Below are 19,572 nucleotides of genomic sequence, written 5' to 3'. Positions count from 1 at the left end.
CGGTAAGAGTAAACATTGCTGTCACCATGTTACGTTGTAGCTACAATAGCCATATTTTTGTGATCTAGTGGAAGCATAAAAAAACCCAAGTAAATGTTATTTCAATCATTTTAGTTATTATTTATAGTCATAAACCCGTTTAGTCAATTTATTACAGAAATTACTTAATTTTTATGCCATTCACACACATATATTTACAAGCCCACAAACAAAACATCAGCAAAATATTTAAAGAGTTGTTTATCTTCACTCTTATCTGCTGGGGTTGTCATCTTGATTCTCTAAATCTGAACTCAGATCTGTCGACAATTTCTTGGGAAATGGAAACCTTTCGTGATGCTTGTCCTTCATTGGATTATTCTCCTAATTACACCCTCTCATTGGACAACATTAAGCGCTATATTTTCAAGTGGGTTGGAGGTATGATTAAACGTCTTTCACTTAAAGGAGCCATGTTATATGTTGTAGCCACATTTTTGTGAATCCGTGAAATCATGATAAATACCCAATAATTAATAAATATGAGCTGTCGCAAGCCTGTTTAGAGTTGATAAAATACAATAATGGTAATCAGTAATCAGTAGTTTAAGTGCCATAACTGTTCTTTTGCTTCATCAACATCAAATATATTTTGGATCCATGTGATGAGGGGGGGAGGACTTTATTACAAAACACCTAAAAGCTATTAATGTCACAAAACATTGTTACCCTGTAAAAAAAAATTTTTGCATTGTTTAACATTTTATTGTGTTAGTACACAGGCTTCATTGTGTCAATCATATCATCACATAGCATCTTTCAACAACATAGTCCAACATTGTTATATCCAAGAGAAAAGCATTTGATGGTTCTTTTTGCCAAAGAGATTATCCTTAAGTGGACATCACTACACACTTAGAACCCTCCTTTTCTTAGCTGTGTGTGTAAATGCATGGTGGCGCCATTCAATATCTGCTGTGCTCTCATTCTCCAGGGTTCCAAGTTTAATCATATACACTAAAAAACAAAACAAGCACACAGCAGAGAAACATGTAAGGTTTAGAACTGAGAAACAGAGATGACTAAAATAAAATTGAACTGAAAAACAGCACGATGAAGACTGACTTGGCCTAAATGGAGCAATTTATCAAGGGACTTGATGAGTTTGTTGTTTGGCTTGGATCACCTGCCAATTCATCATTAAATGCAAGTAATTTTTTTGTCACTTAACTTTGTCATTTAACAAGCATTTTCATTAGGCTGTTTTGCAATTTACATTCATTTTCCTCATATATCTATCTATCTATCTATCTATCTATCTATCTATCTATCTAGATAGATAGATATAGATATCCCCCCCTTTTTTTCTCCCCAATTGTATCCAGCCAATTACCCCACTCTTCCGAGCCATCCCAATCTCTGCTCCATCCCCATCCAGGGAGGGCTGCAGACTACCACATGCCTCCTCCAATACTTGTGGAGTTGCCAGCTGCTTCTTTTCACCTCACAATGAGGAGTTTCGCCAGGGGGATGTAGCGCATGGGAGGATCATGCTATTCCCCCCAGTTCCCCCTCCCCCCTGAACAGGCACCCTGACTGACCAAAGGAGGCTCTAGTGCAGCGACCAGGACACATACCCACATCCGACTTCCCACCCACAGACACAGCCAATTGTGTCTGTAGGGATACCCGACCAAGCCGGAGGTAACACGGTGATTCGAACCAGTGATCCCCGCGTTGGTAGGCAACAGAATAGACTGCCACACCACCCGGACACCCCCCTCAAATCTATATTTATTGGGTACATTTTATGATCACACTTTCAGGAGACACTGCAACAATTCATGCACTTGAAGGGCTCCCTGTTTCATGTTATACTTAAATCAGTTTTTCACTACATGCAAAGAAACTTGCTCTTTGCCATTTTAAAATTCATGTTTGATCTGTGCTGGTGTTTTCAGGGATATAGCAACACTTTTGGTCAGTATGCATACTGGCTACATGGTTTTTGTTTGTCCAATTTGACTTTGATACCTTTGAGATGGGGCTGGAAATCCTCATATGAGCAACCAGCCAAGTCTGGCTATCAAGCTATCCTGCTGGCCATTTATTCTGTGAGCTGATGAGCTCAAGCTTGTATTGCTTGCTGCTAACTGAAAATGATCCACCTTCTCTTGAGTCAACATAATTTAGGGTATCTATCATCAACTCCAAATTATGGGAGCATTACTTTTTCCTTGGCTCTAGTATGGATATACGACTTTACCCAAAATGATGCACTTTTTACTAGATGAGATTGCATGTGCAGCGCTGTTAAGAAGGGGGTGAAATTGGTGCGTGTTTGCATGTGTGGGTTAGACTACTTCTGTTGCCTGCAAGGGAAGATGTGAAAGTTTACTGGGGGGGTAATGCAATTTACCTGGACATGGGTGAAATTAGTTTAGCATCATGCAGCCCATTTAGACAAAAGTCCCAATTTACAACATTCAATTGTATATGCAGGTCTTTAAAGAACTTTACCTCTTTTGAGCTAAGTATTAGCATGCTATCTCAGATAGTTGTGATGCTACTCTCATTTGTTTTCCACATGGTGACCTTATTATATTTAAATGACATTTAAAAAAATATTAAACAATACTTACATTTCATTTCAAATCTGGGTCCTACTTCTGTCAGCTCAACATTTTTGTGGTCAGTTTTCTTATAGGTGTGATGTCTACAATAAAAATTGATATTTTTATTCATTTCTCTTGAACAACACAATGCCAGTCCAACATTTAGCTTCCAAAAACATTTGTCTTTATGCAAGCTCAATAATCCAGGTAAGAAAATCAAAGAAAGTTGAATCAGTTTATCTGGACACAACATTTATTGACAGAAATATTTCATCACTCATCTAAGTGACCTCTTCATCTTCGTCTAAACTGACTGCAATCACAGCATTGTAAGTGTGTTACTTTCTATGGGGTGGTGGGGTTTGAGTTGTGTTTAGTCAGAGACTTTAGTTTAGTTTAAGTACAAACTTGTGAAAGTTATTTCGTTTACATGTAGTTAAATTGTAACATTGTTTGAATTGTTAGGTACATAAGTGAAACTGAGTATTGATAATAATAATGATATTTATTTCAGTTCGGATAAATGTGTTTTCTGTGTGCTTGATAAGGACTTTTATTGCGAAATTCTATTGTTGAGAAATGCGTGCATCCGGGGTCTCAGTTGGGGAGCTGCTGTGATTGGGTGATTTACGTTCTGGGGGTGACGTCAAGAAAGTTAATACAGCTTCAGAGCGGAGATTCTTTAGTATGACTGGATGAGAGGACAGACTGGTGAGTGATTGCGGGAGTGAGTGAGTTATATCGTGTGTTAGCTTTGAGTTGAGGGGTATTTGAATGATGTGTTTGTATTTTGTGTGGTTTTCTTTTCAAGGTTCGTAACCTGTTGGTTAAAAATAAAGAAATTTTCGACCATTGAGTGACGTCCTGTTCATCCTCGCCTCAGCCGCGGGGCTTGTTTGAGAGTTAGCAGCACAGTTACGAACCACCACGATGGCAGAAGAGTTGCTGAACCGTCGCCTGGAAAAGAAAGGTTGTGGTATCCATGTTGTTGGTGTAAACGTAATAAACCCGCACATAAGGCCGCTAGGGTCAGCGAGCAGGTGGTGAACTTTCCCTTCCAACAACGTACCTGTTTGTAGCTAGCATGCTAGCTCAGGTCCGTGTAGCTAACTAAAGTAAGGGCTCAGCTCGCAGTTTAGGAAGCTAACGCTGCTAGCTAAAGTAAGCACAGCTAGTAGGCTATGAAGCTAGTGTGCTAGCTAGCAATTATGAGAATTAGCAAGGGAAAGCTAACGTGAGTTAGCATCGGAAGCTAACGTAATTACCTTAACAAAAGCTGACGTGAGCTAGCAAGGAAAGCTAGCCCAGCCAGTAGAATAGGAGCTGGTTAACTAAACAGCTACCTGCTGATGCCAGTGATCACATTTAGCAGCCGTCTAAATTAATGACCTAAGCTTTAGCTTAGTTTTGAGTGTACCTGGGTAGCAAGCCGGCAGGGGAAGGTGAGACCTTCCCCACTTTATTTATTTATGTTGTTTTCTATTTTGGGCGGTATCCCCGGGGGGACCCCTGGTGAGCCCGGTAACGCCGCTGAAGACTAGTCAGGCTGAGCTAGTCAGGGCAAAAGATTCTGAGCTAGTGTAGGCAGCTAGAGGGCGAAAGACTTTGAGTTAGAAAAGGAGATACAGGTACGCTCAGGGCTTAGCATCCAAGGTCAATCAATAAAAATGGAATCACTAAAGAAAGAGAGGACCAAAGTGAAGACGGCGTTCACAAAAAGAGCCAACTACATCCTTAGAATGGCAACAACCATGGTTCGAGATGAGCTGAAAGTTGAGTGGAAATCATTTTCTGATGATGCAAAAAAGGTTCTTTCTGCAAATGATGACTATGAGGCTGGCTTGCTAGCTGAAGCGAACGATGACGCGGAGGCACTGGATGGGCAGCTCAAAACAGACATAGAGAGAGTAGCCAGAGAGTGTGAGCTCAAAGTTGAAGAGGTGAGACAGGCAGTCAAGTCCAGCCTTTGGTCGAGATATGCGGCGACCGAGCTAAGATCTACCATTAGACGGGCAGAAAGAAGCTATGAAAGCGCAGGGGGAATCAGCATGGAAGGAGTAACCTACAGTAACGGTAAGGAGCAAAACGCACTCTTGGAAGGTCTCATCGCCAAGGCAGAAAATCTGCTGGCTGTCTGGGAAGAAGGGATCCCTGAAGGGGTTACGCGTGACATGAGTAAGCGGCTACGGGTGCTGAAGGACAAGAGAAGCGAGCTCTGGATCAGGTGGTTGGCAGAATTTGGCAGGGCCAGGAAAAAGGAGGCCGATGAGATCGCCGAGACTGAGAAGAGAGCCACCGAGGCCAGGCTAAAGGCTGCCGAAGTTAGCGCCGAGTCTGAGGAGAGGGCTGCGGAGGCCAGGAAAAAGGCTGCTGAAGCTCAGTAAAGGATGGCAGAAGCGGCCAAAGAAGAGCGTGCTGAGCTAGCTAGAGCTCAGCGGAAAGCATGGGAGGAAACACATAGCGCCAGTATGGCAAGCCTGGGAGCAGGAGGCGCGCAAGCAGCAGCCAAACCGAGAGTGCGCCTCCAACCAACAAGACTACCGACGTTCAGCGGTTGCATGAGAGACTTCCACCGTTGGCGAAGAGACTGGGAAAGTCTGCAGCGGCAGGGAGATCCGTCAGAGTCACCGGAAGTGAAAAAATTCCAGCTCCTAGACAGCGTGGAAGAAAAAATCGCCAAAGACCTCAGACTTTCGAGCTATGATACAGCAGGAGAAATGTTCAGGGTCCTGGAGAACTGGTTTGGGAACAAGACTACCATCGCGATTCAGATAATCAGGGAGTTGGAGAAGTTTCCAGCGGTGAAAGGAAACCAACCAAGAAAGACAATTGATCTGATTCAAGCTGTGGAGAAGTTCCTGACCGATCTGACGGATCTCGGAAATACCGATGCCATAAAGAATCCGCTGGCGATGGAAACTATAGAGAGCAAACTACCTGACAGTGTGAGATGGACTGGCTCAAATTCGAAACCAAACCCGAGAACGGTGTCACCGCTGATGGTCGCTTTAATGCTCTCTTAAAGTTCCTAAAGGAGCAAGGAGTGGTCTTCGAAAGGTTGGAGCAGCTAAGAGTCTCAGAAGAGCCTGAGAAATCGAGCAAACCGGAAAGGAGGGCATTCACAAGGGCCAAAGGAAGGAATTTGGCAGAAGAGGAGTGCAGCGTGTGTGGAGATGAGAAACACGGAGGCAGGATCTTCTTCTGCAAGAAGTTCAAAGGGCTCAGCCTAGCCGAAAAGAAAGACGTCGTCGAAAGGGATGGAGCCTGCAGGAGATGCTTGGCATCCCATGGTGCGGTTGGAGAATGTAGTAACAGGTTCCTCAGCAAGAAGAAGTGCTGCCAGAAAAGAGACGGCTCAGACCACCACTACCTCTTGTGCTCCGTGGAAGGAGGGCACAAAAGTGTTGAGAAAAAGAGGGAAGAGCAAGAAGGGGGAAAGAGAGACACAAAGGCAGGAAGGCTCTCAAAAGAACAAGAAAAGGCCCTAGCTGATGTCTCCCCTGAAGTAGCGGAAAGGGTAATAAGGGCATTTTCCAACAAGACGACAGTGTCAATGAGAGCGAGCGCAAAGGGTGATGGTCTCCTTGAAGAAAGGGGTTTGACAGAGCATCCAGTGCTTATGATGATCATGGAAGTCACAACCAATGGAGGACAAACTAATTACATTACCCACCAAGCCGCCAACAGACTCCGACTGAAAGGAGAGAAGGTAATGCTGGTCGTGCATGGAGTTGGTGGAATGAAAGTAAGAGTCCAGACAAAAAGGTACTTGCTCAAAGTCAGAATGTGGACTTCAGAGAATGAGTGGAGTCCCCACCAGATCGTCTGTTATGGACTGGATGAGATCGCACAAGCAGACCGTGTCGTTAGCCCGGGGCAGCTCAAGAAGTTCTTCCCGGAGGTCAAGACAGAGGAACTGGTCAGGCCAGAGAAAATAGAACTCTTAATCAGCCACAGAGAGGGTAGGCTTGCTCCGCAGCGGATGAAGAGAGTGGGAGACCTGGTGTTGTGGGACGGCCCACTGAGCAAGACTGTGGGGGGAGCGCACCCTAATCTGTTCGAGGAGGTGAAGGTATCCATTCACAACTCAAAGACACATTTTGCATGCTCAATGAGAGCAAAAGTGATCAAGGTCGAAGAGACTTCCAGAGAGCCAAATAGCTCCAGAGAGGAAACGCTGGGCCTGAAGCAAGAGAGTGGTGAGGAGATCAGGAACACAGCTGCAACCAGCAAGGAAGTTCTTGAGTGGTGGAAATGGGACAGCATCGGAGCTGGGTGTGAGCCGAAGTGTGGAGGATGTCGGTGCGGGAAATGCCAGCCAGGGGGGAAGGAAATGACTCTAGCTGAAGAGAAAGAACTAGAAAAGATCAAGGAAGGCCTGACCTATGTGGCTACTGACAACCACAGTGACTCGCCGCACTGGGACGCGGGATACCCCTGGACTGAAGACCCGGCTTCACTTCCAAATAACAGGAAAGTGGTGGAGGCGACATTCCTGAGAACTGAAAAGCGCCTCATGAAGGACCCATTGTGGAGAGCTGCTTACGCAGCCCAAGTACACGAGATGGTGGAAAGAGGAGCAGCCATTGAGTTAAAGAAGGACACGATCAACAGTTGGAGAGGGCCAGTTTAGTACGTAAGTCACCTAATTGCACCAAACCCTCACTTTGTCACCACGCCAGTGCGGCTCATCTGGAACAGTAGCCAAGAATTCAAAGGGACGAGCATGAACAACATCCTGCTGAAGGGTCCGGATGTGCTAAATCGAATCCGGGCGGTTCTGCTCAGCTTCAGAACAGGAGAGCATGCAGCCATAGGAGACATCAAGAAGATGTACAATTCTGTGTGGCTGAACGAAAGAGAGGTTCACCTTCATCGGTTCCTCTGGAGGGACTCACCCGAGGAAGAGATCTGAGACTTCGCTATCACTCGGGTCAATATTGGAGACAGGCCAGCGGGATGCATAGCGCAGTTGGCCATGAGGGAAACCGCAAGACTGCCCAGGTTCTCTCACATGAACGACGAGAGAAGAGTGCTTGAAGAGGACAGCTATGTGGACGACATCCTCACGTCCCACAATGACCCAGAGAAACTGGACAAGATCACAAGAGGAGTGGAGGAGATACTCTGGGCCGGGGGCTTCTCGCTCAAACCGTGGGTTCGGTCCGGTCAAAGTGGGAGGTGCGAGGGTAGTCAGGTTGGGCAAGCTGTTAAAAGCCCAAGTCCAGAGTCCGGAACCCTGGTGTTGCCCAACCAGCTAGGGCAGGAAGACAACAAGGCTCTTGGTGTCGGATACTACGTGGACAGCGACAGACTCTTCCTTATGGTTTCAATCAACTTCTCCAAAAGAAAGCAGAAGATGAGGACGGGGGTCGACCTCTCGGAGAAGGAGATCAAGGAGAAAACGCCAAACCCTCTGACCAGACGGGAGCTCCTAAGCCAGGTAGCAGGGCTCTACGACCCTGTTGGTCTAGCTACCCCGGCCAAAGAGAGAGGGGCCATCTTGGCCAGGAGAGCCTTCCAGGAGGCTGGGGGAGGAGATTCCAAGAAAGACACGTGGGACAGTCCCCTTCCGGCAGACCTCCAGGCAGATGCCATCAAGCTTTTTGAAGAGTATGTGCAGCTTCGTCAAATCAGTTTCGAAAGGAGCCTTACTCCTCCTGGATGGAGGGGGAGGCCGTGGGGCATCACGTTTTCAGACGGGAGTGATGACGCCTTTGGAGCTGTTCTGTACCTGAGGTGGGAGACGTCTACAGGGGCGGACATCCGCCTTGTTGAGTCAAAGGCCAAGCTGGCGCCCCTTGACCAGAAGGGCGACGTGGTCAAAGCAGAGATCTGCAGCGCTGTCTTCGCTGCCAGGCTGAGAGGGTTCTGGGAGAGGCAGAGTCGACTTGAGGTGGAGAGATGGTTCCACTTCGTAGACAGCCAGACTATCTTGGGAGCTATCCAGAGGGAGAGTTACGGGTATCAGACGTTCTTCGCGAACAGGGTCGGGGAAATTCAGAAGGCTGGGCTTGTAGCTGACTGGTGGTGGATCCCAGGAGATCTGAACGTCGCCGACCTTGTCACCCGAGGAGGTCCTCCAGAAGTCCTGGGTGAAGGCTCCATTTGGCAAAAGGGTCCTGAGTTCCTAGTGAGGCCGGTAGAAGAGTGGCCCATGAAGTCCGCGGCGGAGGTGGTGGCCAGCGCCAGAGAGGCTGTAAGTAAGCTCCAGCGGAGGGCATTCACAGCGGCTCTCACTCGAGCCCAGTGGAAGAAGACGGCAAGTCCTGCCCAGGGGCCTCTGGATGGGGCTGACGAGGCTCCTGTGCACACGGTGAAGGAGGAAGAGTCGACCTCCGCTGAGATTGAAAGCAAGGAGAGGCTCTGGGGCGCGGCTATCGTTGATCTGGTTGAACCTGAAAAGTTCAGTAGCTTGGCCAAGCTCTGTGGGGTGATCGGTTGGGTTCGCCGAGCTGTTAAGAGATGGCTGATTCGCGGGAGAGCCATGGAGAGAGCAGAGTGGGAGGCTAAGCACTCGAGAGAGAAGGTGGGCAAGCCAGTTCTCGACGTGGGGGTGGTCAGAGCTGCCTTTTGGAACCTATGCTTGGCAGCCCAAGAGGGGGTAGCTTTCCCTGAGTCTACATTGAACAGGCTTGTAGTCGTCAGAGAAGAGATGTCAGGGCTACTGTTGTGCTATAGAAGGGTCCAGACCACAGGAGAGACAGGAGTGCCGCTGGTTCCGTATGGAGCATGGATGAGCACCCTGCTGGCACGAGAGGCCCATGGAGCAAACCATGATGGGGTGACTGGCACCCTGTTTCAGATGAGGAAAAAGGCTTGGGTGGTTCAGGCTCAGCGAGTAGCTTGGAAGGTCGTTGACTCCTGTGTCCCCTGCCGGAAGACCAGAGCAGAGATGTGCCAGCAGGTCATGGGCGACCTTCCCTCTGAGCGGACCGAGCCAGCTGCTCCATTTCAGTTTACAACCCTAGATCAGTTTGGCCCGTACACGATCAGGGATGTGGTAAAGAGGAGGTCTAGGTTAAAGGTCTGGGGTGTGGTGTTCTCTTGTATGGCCTCTAGGGCCCTACATGCTGATATGGTGGAGAGCCTGTCCACGAAGGGCTTCTTGGGCACTTACCAGCGGTTCACTGCTCTCAGAGGGCACCCGAAGAAGGTCTGGTCTGACCAGGGTGCGAACTTTGTTGGAGCTCGACCGGCGCTGAAGGAGCTCCATGAGTTCCTGGAGAATGTTGACAAGGAAGAAGTAAGAGGAAAAGCCACCAGGCAAGGAACAGAATGGATTTGGGTTCTCCACCCAGCCGACTCGCCTCACAGGAATGGCGCAGCGGAAGCAGCAGTCCGCATACTCAAGAGGGCACTGAGCAACGTTGGGAGTGACGGAAACCTCACGGGGCTGGAGTTTCAAACTCTGCTCTACCTGGCAGCCAACTTGTCAAATGAGAGGCCGATCGGCGCCAGACTACAGATCCGAGACGACGCGGTGGAGGTGGTTACGCCCAACACTCTGCTGTTGGGAAGAGCTGGACCCACAGGGGACATGCGGGGCTTTGAGTTTCAGAACTATCCATTTGTGAGGTTGAGGGCAGTCCAGGCTGAAGTAAACAGATTCTGGCTGCGGTGGAGCCAGCTAGCTGGGCCAGGCCAGTTCATCAGGCCTAAGTGGCATAGAAAGGCTCGCAACGTCGCAGTGGGGGACTTGGTTTGGCTAGCTGATCAGAACGCTCTGAGGGGTCAGTTTAGGCTGGGTCGAGTCCTGGAGGTGACCCCCGATGAGAAAGGGGTCGTTCGTGATGTCAAAGTGAGAACGTGCCCCAGCTGTCCAGTGGCTACAGGCAAGCGTCCAGAGGAGAAGAAGGACGGCGGCCGAAGGTTCTCCACGGTGCTCAGCAGAGACGTTCGAAGGCTCGTGGTGCTCCTGCCTGTGGAGGAGCAGGAAGGGCTAGGGAGTCAGCGGCCCCAGGACGGCGGCCATGCCCCTCCTGGAGGACCTGGCTCCAGGGTCGTGAGAGGTCAGGAGAGCATTCGACTCCGTGACTTTGGCTGTGCCTTTTCGGGGGCCCTGTACGAAGATCAGCAGCGAGCGACCCTGTGATGCTGGCCGTGCCTCTTCGGGGGGACATGGTTCCGGGGTCGTTAAAGGCTTAAAGAAGAAATTGAAGAGTTGACCGAAGAAACACCACCAAAGAGAAAGTGGTGATTATTAGTGTGGTCTCCTTAGGTCTAGAGTCCAGGAGACCAAGTGGGAGGTGTGTTACTTTCTATGGGGTGGTGGGGTTTGAGTTGTGTTTAGTCAGAGATTTTAGTTTAGTTTAAGTACAAACTTGTGAAAGTTATTTCGTTTACATGTAGTTAAATTGTAACATTGTTAGGTACATAAGTGAAACTGAGTATTGATAATAATAATGATATTTATTTCAGTTCGGATATATGTGTTTTCTGTGTGCTTGATAAGGACTTTTATTGCGAAATTCTATTGTTGAGAAATGCGTGCATCCGGGGTCTCAGTTGGGGAGCTGCTGTGATTGGGTGATTTACGTTCTGAGGGTGACGTCAAGAAAGTTAATACAGCTTCAGAGCGGAGATTCTTTAGTATGACTGGACGAGAGGACGGACTGGTGAGTGATTGCGGGAGTGAGTGAGTTATATTGTGTGTTAGCTTTGAGTTGAGGGGTATTTGAATGATGTGTTTGTATTTTGTGTGGTTTTCTTTTCAAGGTTCGTAACCTGCTGGTTAAAAATAAAGAAATTTTCGACCATTGAGTGACATCCTGTCCATCCTCGCCTCAGCTGCGGGGCTTGTTTGAGAGTTAGCAGCACAGTAAGATGGCGACAGATTGCTTTCAAACCCCAAAACACGCTGCGCCAGAAACTGGTCCACCCCAAGGATCAAGTCCCCCAGCCCAAACAGCAATATAGTGTACGCAGTTAAGTGCCTGGTGGATTGCCGTAACTTGTACATTGGGGAAACTAAACAGACGCTGGTCAAGAGGATGGCACAAGGACTCTGCAGTCTACACCCATCTAGCTACAAGCCAGTGGCCACTCTTTCAAGGATGAGGATGTGCACAATGTTGATAGGGAGGAACACTGGTTTGAATGGGGAGTCAAAGAGGCCATCAATGTGAAGAGGGAACGACCATCCCTGAACCGAGGGGGGTGGGGGGCTAAGAATACATCTGTTGCCATCTTACAATGCTGGGATTGCACCTGAGAGAGAGAGAGAGAGAGAGAGAGAGAGAGAGAGAGAGAGAGAGAGAGAGAGAGAGAGAGAGACCTAGGTCATCTCTCAGGATGCCCCATAACTGCTTCCACACGGCGTGTGCATAATAGGGTTTCGGTTGCACACGTTTGTTTCAAGCATGGGGCACTACTCCACATGCAGTTCTATGGTTCTCCGCTAACTGGACTTCGGGGTTAAGTATAGGAGTAGTACCTTTCCTAGATGGCCTTTCGCGGCATCCTAGACTGGTCTCCATATACCCCAGCATCATGTGAAGCACAAAATATAGCCTCTCCATTATGAATGACCATCCGTGCGTGGTGAAGACCCACACCCTCCTCACGGTAATCCTGTTAATGTTGTCAGGAGACAACAGAGCAGAACACGGCGGATCTAGAGGAGTAAACCTCGATAATAAATCCGGCTATTCCTATGGGTAGCAGTAGTCAGGTGCATTCACCGATAGACTGATGTTATGGACTGGGGGACCTCAGCTTTGCAGATGATCAATGCCTCTTCACAATGAATCAATGCGATTGCAACCATCTCCAAATCCTTTGTGAATAATACACATGGCCATTGAAACTCTAGTTAATGGTCACACCTATTTGCATATGAAACTGATCACTGGTTTCGGTCGTTATGCAACTGTATTGTTTATAAGGGTGGGGATACCTGCAGTCAGTTTAGACTGAAAAGGTCACTCAGATGAGTGATTAAACATTTCTTTCAATAAACGTTGTGTCCAGATGAACTGATTCAACTTTCTTTGATTCCAAAAACATCGTCACACTGACCTGAATGAGATGAAATCATCTTGGTTGGCGAATGTGATGACACGCCTACTGTCTTCTTTAGGCACTGGAAACAGATACTTAAGGATATTGGATACCTGTTCGGGGGGAATTAATTAGATGTATGCAAAACTCAATGCTGGAAGAGTATGGCGTTCAAGTGTAGGTTTCAGAGTCCAGCTACTCACCCTCTGGCCAAGCCGTGAAGTGAAATTGTGAAAAATTAGGTGGGGATAAGCTTCAGACATGGTACCAATATCTGGAACATCATGTCTCATCACCACATTGTAAAGGGTGAAGTAAGCTGTGGGTCCAAATGGCAAGTGGCACACCACCAATCCATCTGCGGGTAAAGATAAAAGTATAGGAGTCCATCATCATCCAAAGGAATTTAATCGAGTGCAACTGGACTTGGTATATATCCGTGAAGACGTTTCGCCTCTCATCCAAGAGGCTTCATCAGTTCGTGCCTTTCTGACTAGACCAAGCTAGTCTGAACTGATGAAGCCTCTTGGATGAGAGGTGAAACGTCTTCACGGATATATACCAAGTCCAGTTGCACTCGATTCAATTCCTTTGGCTAACCATGACCTGGATGAATGAGAACATTCACAGACGAGTCCATCATCCTTTGTTTGACAAGACAAACTTAGAAGAAATGCTATTCCCAGAGAATGTGGTGGTTGCAATTTAGCTTGGCTAAACTGATTGTGCAATCACAAGATTCGCCAAGTGCAGGAATTTGACACAGTACAATTCCTTGAGTCAACTCCAATGATAAAGGGCTACAAATGGTAAGATGCCAACACATAATTAGCAGTGATTTAGCTTTTTTCTTGAGAGGATAACTCTATACTGTGTATTTTATGGAACAAGCATTAGTACAGATCTACTGTCATCTACTGTTCTCAGAATCAGAATCAAGTTTATTGGCTATGTAGGCTTGCACACACATGGAATTTGACTCCAGTTTCGTGACTCTCACAGTATACATGACATGGCCCACAAGCCTGTAAAAGATGCACACTGGCAATTGTCTCTTCTCACTCAAACAAACATTATAGAACAGAATAAACATGTCTGCACATCAAAGTTGATATCTGTCATGGCTGAAAGGCTGTCCACCGAGATCACTTTAATTTAAGATGCCCTATGTTTACAACTTAGACATGTTTCCTTCAAGTGGTTGACTTGCCCTCAACTTGTCAATGAAAGTTCCGTTGTGAAAAAAAACCAACATCTACATTCTTGGGAATGTCACAAGATGAGATGAAATCGATGGCGCTTCAAAATGAATTTACTTGGTGAACCTGCCTGCAAAAGCAAATCGTAATGATTTATTTCACATTCAATATGTTTTCAAAGTGATTATCGAATGAGGTCAAGTCACTGACCGATCTTTAAGTGTTAAAGTCACGGTGCCACCAAATGTAAAAAAAACTGAGATATAAAAAAAAAAGGGGGAAAACCGTTAAGCCTACCTGGCTGTCCCCTAGTTTCATGCACAATGACAAGGTCTGTAACATTATTTGCTTTGCAGGCTTGTACCAAGGCGTTGATCTCATGGTTTCCTCGATTCATGCGCTGGGCTCCAGGAAACATCAGCTTAATCTCCTGCGATAGCACAAGTTAAAAATAATCAGTAACTGCTACAGCTCAGTCGAATGACAATCTATTTGCAAAATTAAAGACAGCATTCAAATGTGTCTGTGCTAATATACTTAACAGATCCCCAAAAGTGTGCCCACCAGTATTTGTTTGATCAAATAGGCCAGGGACTTCTGTTGCCAAACGTATGAGATTGAGTGCATCACTAACAGGGTCTTTAAAAGTAACTGAAATGTTTTACCAGTCAGTGTTATACACCCTTCTGTCTGTACTGGAGGAATCAAGCCAAAAGTCTTCAGGTACTTCTGACTCTATTAGCCATCCCAGGTGAGTGAGTAACTTATCGCTCAGTTACAGATAGCCGCCATACCAACATGTACCCTGGTTCTTCTGAATGACAGAAGCTAAACAGGTGTGGGCTTGACTAATACTTGGACAGGAGACCTCCCGAGAAAACTAAATTGCAGCTGGAGGTCATGTTGGTTGGCCAGTAGAGGGAATTCTTCCCTCTGGTCCTAATAAACAAATCCAAATGCCCCAGTGCAGCGATGGGGACACTGTCCTGTAGGAGATGCCGTCCTTCAGATGAAATGTTAAACCAAAGTCCTTACTTAGTGAAGTCAATAAATATCCCATGGAACTTATCACAAAGAGTAGGGGGTTCCCCAGTGTCCTAGCAAATTTCCTAACCTGGGTCTCTCCATTCGGTCATCTAATTATCCCCCAGTGTAATTGGCTCAATGATTCCCTCCCTCTCAAGCAGATGTGTGCTTGGTGCAAAATGGCTGCCCTGCATCACACAAGTGGATGCTACATATTGGTGGTGGTTAAGGTGAGTTTCCACCCTTCAATGTGACGTGCATTGGGTATCAAAATAAAGCACTACATAAATGTAATCAATTATAAACATCACCAACCTTGGAAAACATTTTTAGCCTGGAGCCAGGGTCTCTTGATGTGGTGACCATAACTTTAGGATCCTCCACACCCGCCCATTTATACTCATCATCCATGTGAGAGCTGACACCTGCACAAAGAAGAAACATGAAATGACACACAATGAACTTTCGATTTTATCCAAAAAGGTGAATGGAAATGCATGGGTCTTCCCTGATTATTATATTACTAAATAATGGATACATGCCTTCTGCCCCCTCATCATCATACTCCAATAACTTCTGTAACTGCAGAGCATCTCTGCGTACTTCAGTTGGAATAAGTCGGTTTTCTGTAGAAAAACAATAATGAAGATACTTTGAGTGTTATCTGATTTTCAGATTCAGCTCAGTAAAGTCACAATGACTTTAAATACATCACGCAATATTCCTGAATGTCAGCTGAAATCGAATCAAACCAACCATCAAGAGCAGTCTTGAGCCTCTGCTTTTTCTCCTCAATTGTTCGCACTCTGTCTTCTTGGGCTTTCCTGTACAGGTACTCCCGTCTCAGTCTCACCTCTCTACGAAGCTATGACATCAAACCAGCCAATCAAAAAAAAAAAACATGAGCATAAATGATTAACTACTGCTAACTGTATTCATAGTAGAGTTGGGCAATATATCAACATATTGATATCATGATATGAGAAAAGCTATCATTTGGGATCTTGGTTAGATAAACTTGGCCATTCCCTGGTCTTAAAGGCTGCAACGCTATAAAATGATACAATTTTATGAACTTACTGAACTGTCTTAGCTGAGTGAAATGAACAAATACCGTCTCTACCTGCTTGGTAAGATATTATATCCACAATACTTGTGATTCTTTGTCAAAACTTTCTTCATCTAATGAAGGCAAGATTCATCAACTGAAATATTGCCACATATCCAAGTATTCAGTAAAACATTGTCGTGATATTTGTTTCCATCAATATTTCCCAGGCCGTAAAAGCGTTCGCGGAGTAGCCAGAAAAGTTCAAACTGGAAGGGAAGCGTATATCTTTCACATTTATAAAATTCCGAAATTTGTTACATTAAAACATATCACTGTTACTGAAGAATCGGTATTAGCAACAAGGAGGAACAGATCCAATTAATAAATTCACCTTATCAGGGTGTCAGTGAATCCTGATAGCTTTGTGTGCTATTCTAACACAACAGCATTTATATAGCAAGGTTTCTTTGGAGCTGATCTATGATTCAATGGAAAAAATGCTAAGATTAGCTACGTTGACAGCAATTTTATTTCGAGTAAACAACATTTACGCAGTTTTCTTTTAACCTCACCATTTTTATTTCCTCACGCAAGTTTCTCACATGGGGTTGCAGACTAACGCGTCCTTCTTCTTCCTCTTCGTCTTCTTCTTCTATCTCGTCTTGGTGTTTATTGGCGGTTGGCAAATAACAAAATGACGCATTACCGCCACCAGCTGGTATGGAATGTGGATCAGAACGTCTATTATTTACGCTAGCCCCCCCCCCCAAAAAAAACAACCTCAAATCTTTTTAATTAAATTGGCTACTCTAAGAAACTGAAACAGAATTTTACAACATTCATCTGAGTTCTTCAGTAAAATGTCTACTAAATCAAATAGCATTTTTATTTCTCTCCGATTTTGAGTCGGACGCCTTCTTTCTGCCTCATATTTCTAACAATATTCTGTGGCGAACGTAGAAGCAACGGCAAAGGTAACTTTGCAGCCCCTTTATTAAACTCACGCAGAAACAAGAACTTATGAGGAATGTGACACAGTACATGGTACTGATCTACTCGAACAACAAACTTGTTCAGGGTTTCAGTACCAAGGTTACACAACACAACAGAATGACAACTACAATTACATCACAACAAATAGTAATCACATAAACATATAAACCCACATAAAACACTTACAAACTATTTAATAACAACTGACAATCTGCACGCAATGCCTGATGGGTAAAACAGGACAGCACAATTCTGACGGGGTAGCGACTTCGCTACATTATCCCCTCCAGCGTGTCGGCTGTCCTCAGCCGACAACAAAGTCCCTATAGCGAAGGGGAAGCCGTCTCCGCCGCCGCGGGGGCACGGGTCCCTGTTCCCCACTGTCCGTCCGGTTGGTAGGGCCTGTGGGTGTAGGAGGGACCGTCCAGGATTGGAAAAACTGATCTAAAGGTTCTCCAGCCAAGGGGCGGTAAGGTGCCAAACAGTCCCGGTGCAGAACTACCACCCGCCCCCGGAAACACAGTTTCACCCGGTACACAACATCCGAAAGCTGTTCTAACACCTCACAGGCCCCACCCACTGGCTGGCGAGCTTGGGGAAGACTCCTCTCTTCCGGGTTGGGTTGAAGACCCACACCTTTGTTGCTGGGGTGAAGGAGCGGCCCTGACAACGAGCGTCATACGCCCGCTTTTGTTTCGCACCTGCCTGTTCCTGATGCTGCCGAGCAAACTCATGTGCCTCGGCCAGACGTTGTTGGAGGTCCCACAGGTACTCGAAACCGGGTACCTTGGGAAGGTCAGTGCCCGGGGGCGTGCCAAAGGCTAAGTCCACAGGAGCCCTCCCGAACATGAGCGCGGCCGGTGTACACCCAGTACTTTCTTGTACTGCCGACCGGTACGCCCACAGGACCAGGGGTAGACGACAATCCCAGTCTCGCTGGTGCCGTGAGGTGACAATAGCGAGTTGTGTTGTGAGCGTTCGATTGAACCTCTCCACCAGTCCGTCGCTCTGGGGGTGGAGGGGCGTTGTCCTGGTCTTCTTCACCCCCATGCGTTGACACACCTCAGCGAATACCTGTGCCTCGAAGTTCCGCCCCTGATCGCTGTCTATTTCTTCGGGCGCACCGAACTGACAGAACATCTCACACACCAGCCGCTCGGCTGTAGTGGCAGTGCTCTGGTCTGGCACCGCATACGCCTCAGGCCATTTGGTAAAGTAGTCCATGGCCACAAGGACGTACCGGTTTCCGTTGTCTGTGGTGGGAAATGGGCCAAGAAAGTCCACACCGACCTGTTCCATGGGGGCCCCCACCTGATATTGTTGTAGAAGGGCATGGGAGCGTCTGGATGGTCCTTTCTTGGCGGTGCAGGCATCACAAAAAGTTCAGTGTCATGCCTGCATCCGGCCCAGTAGAACCGTTGGCGCAGTTTGTTCAGCGTCTTTGCCACCCCATAGTGACCTGCCCACACCGAGCCGTGGGCCGCCCGTAGCACTCGTTGGCGCCAGTCCTTGGGCACCAGTAACTGCCACACACTTCTTCCCCGGCCCGGCGCTTGCCAGACCCGGTACAACAGTCCATCACGCCAGGCCAAGGTGGCCCACTGGGAAAAGTAGGCCTTGGTCTCCACCGACATGGTAGAAACAGCTTGCCAGTGGGGGCGTGCCTTCGCGTCGACCCACTGTCCCACCCTGGCCAGGGTGGGATCACTATCCTGCGCTGTTTGCCACTCCTGCTTGTCCATTGCCATCAGCCACGCCTCCTCTGGCTCAACCTGTCGCGTGGTGGACACTTGGAGGATTGCTCTGTCTCGCTCCTCTTGGCGCTCACAATGTCTACAATCCTTGCAGGGACGACGGGAGAGGGTATCTCCATTGCTGTGCAGGCGCCCAGCTCGGTGCTGGGTCTCGAAGTCGTAGCTCTGCAGCTCCTCAATCCACCTAGCCACCTGGCCTTCGGGCTCCTTAAAGCTGAGCAGCCAGATCAGGGCCGCATGATTCGTCCGCAGGAGAAAGGTCTGGCCATAGAGATTGGGGCGAAAATGATTAAACGCCGCGACCACCGCCAAGAGCTCGCGTCGTGTAACGCAGTAATTGCGTTCAGGGCGGCTCAAGACACGACTGTAATAAGCCACCACTCTCTCTCCCCCAGCAACCTCCTGAGACAGGACGGCCCCCAGCCCAACATTGCTGGCGTCTGTGTCCACGATGAATCGGCACTTAGGGTCAGGAAGGGCCAGGATGGGTGCAGTGATCAAGGTGGTGCGGAGCCGGGCAAAGGCGGCTGCACAGTTGCCGTCCCAGTGGAACTCCCGTCCCTTCTCGGTGAGACGGTGTAGGGGACTGGCAATGGAGGCAAAGTTGCGGACAAAATTGTCGGTAGTAGGAGACGAGCCCCGTGAAGCTGTGCACCTCGCGGACGTTTCGCGGAACTGGCCTTTTCTCGACCGCCTCCGCCTTAGTAGGATCAGGGACCACGCCCTCTGCCCCCACCACATGGCCCAAAAACTTGGTCTCACGTCGAAGGAAGTTGCATTTCTTGGGGTGCAGGCGCAGGCCCGCCCCGCGAATGGCTTGGAAGACCTGACGGAGGTTCTCTAGGGCCAGCTCGAAGTCAGCGGCATGAACCAGAAGGTCATCGAGGTAAACCACGCACCGGTTGCGGGGAATGTGAGCCAGCACCCTCTCCATTAGTCTCTCGAACGTGGCG

The 19,572-nt window shown here is 47.7% G+C and overlaps 1 protein-coding gene across 1 annotated transcript; it reads right to left on the bottom strand.

Annotated features, from left to right (window-relative positions):
* Positions 1-140: 140 nt before the first annotated feature.
* Positions 141-16,504, bottom strand: imp4 (IMP U3 small nucleolar ribonucleoprotein 4). Its single transcript, XM_056286384.1, has 9 exons — positions 16,445-16,504; positions 15,578-15,686; positions 15,364-15,447; positions 15,137-15,246; positions 14,093-14,225; positions 12,800-12,954; positions 12,615-12,709; positions 2,622-2,695; positions 141-996 (listed from the first exon to the last, which is right to left on the bottom strand). Exons 1-9 carry the CDS (start codon positions 16,445-16,447, stop codon positions 887-889), a joined length of 873 nt encoding a protein of 290 aa, XP_056142359.1. The 5' UTR covers positions 16,448-16,504; the 3' UTR covers positions 141-886.
* Positions 16,505-19,572: the final 3,068 nt, after the last annotated feature.

The sequence above is a fragment of the Lampris incognitus genome, chromosome 1 (assembly GCF_029633865.1).
Source record: "Lampris incognitus isolate fLamInc1 chromosome 1, fLamInc1.hap2, whole genome shotgun sequence".
Lineage (NCBI taxonomy): Eukaryota > Metazoa > Chordata > Actinopteri > Lampriformes > Lampridae > Lampris > Lampris incognitus.
The sequence above is the reverse complement of the archived record's forward strand: the minus strand, read 5'-3'. Positions and strand labels throughout refer to the sequence as shown.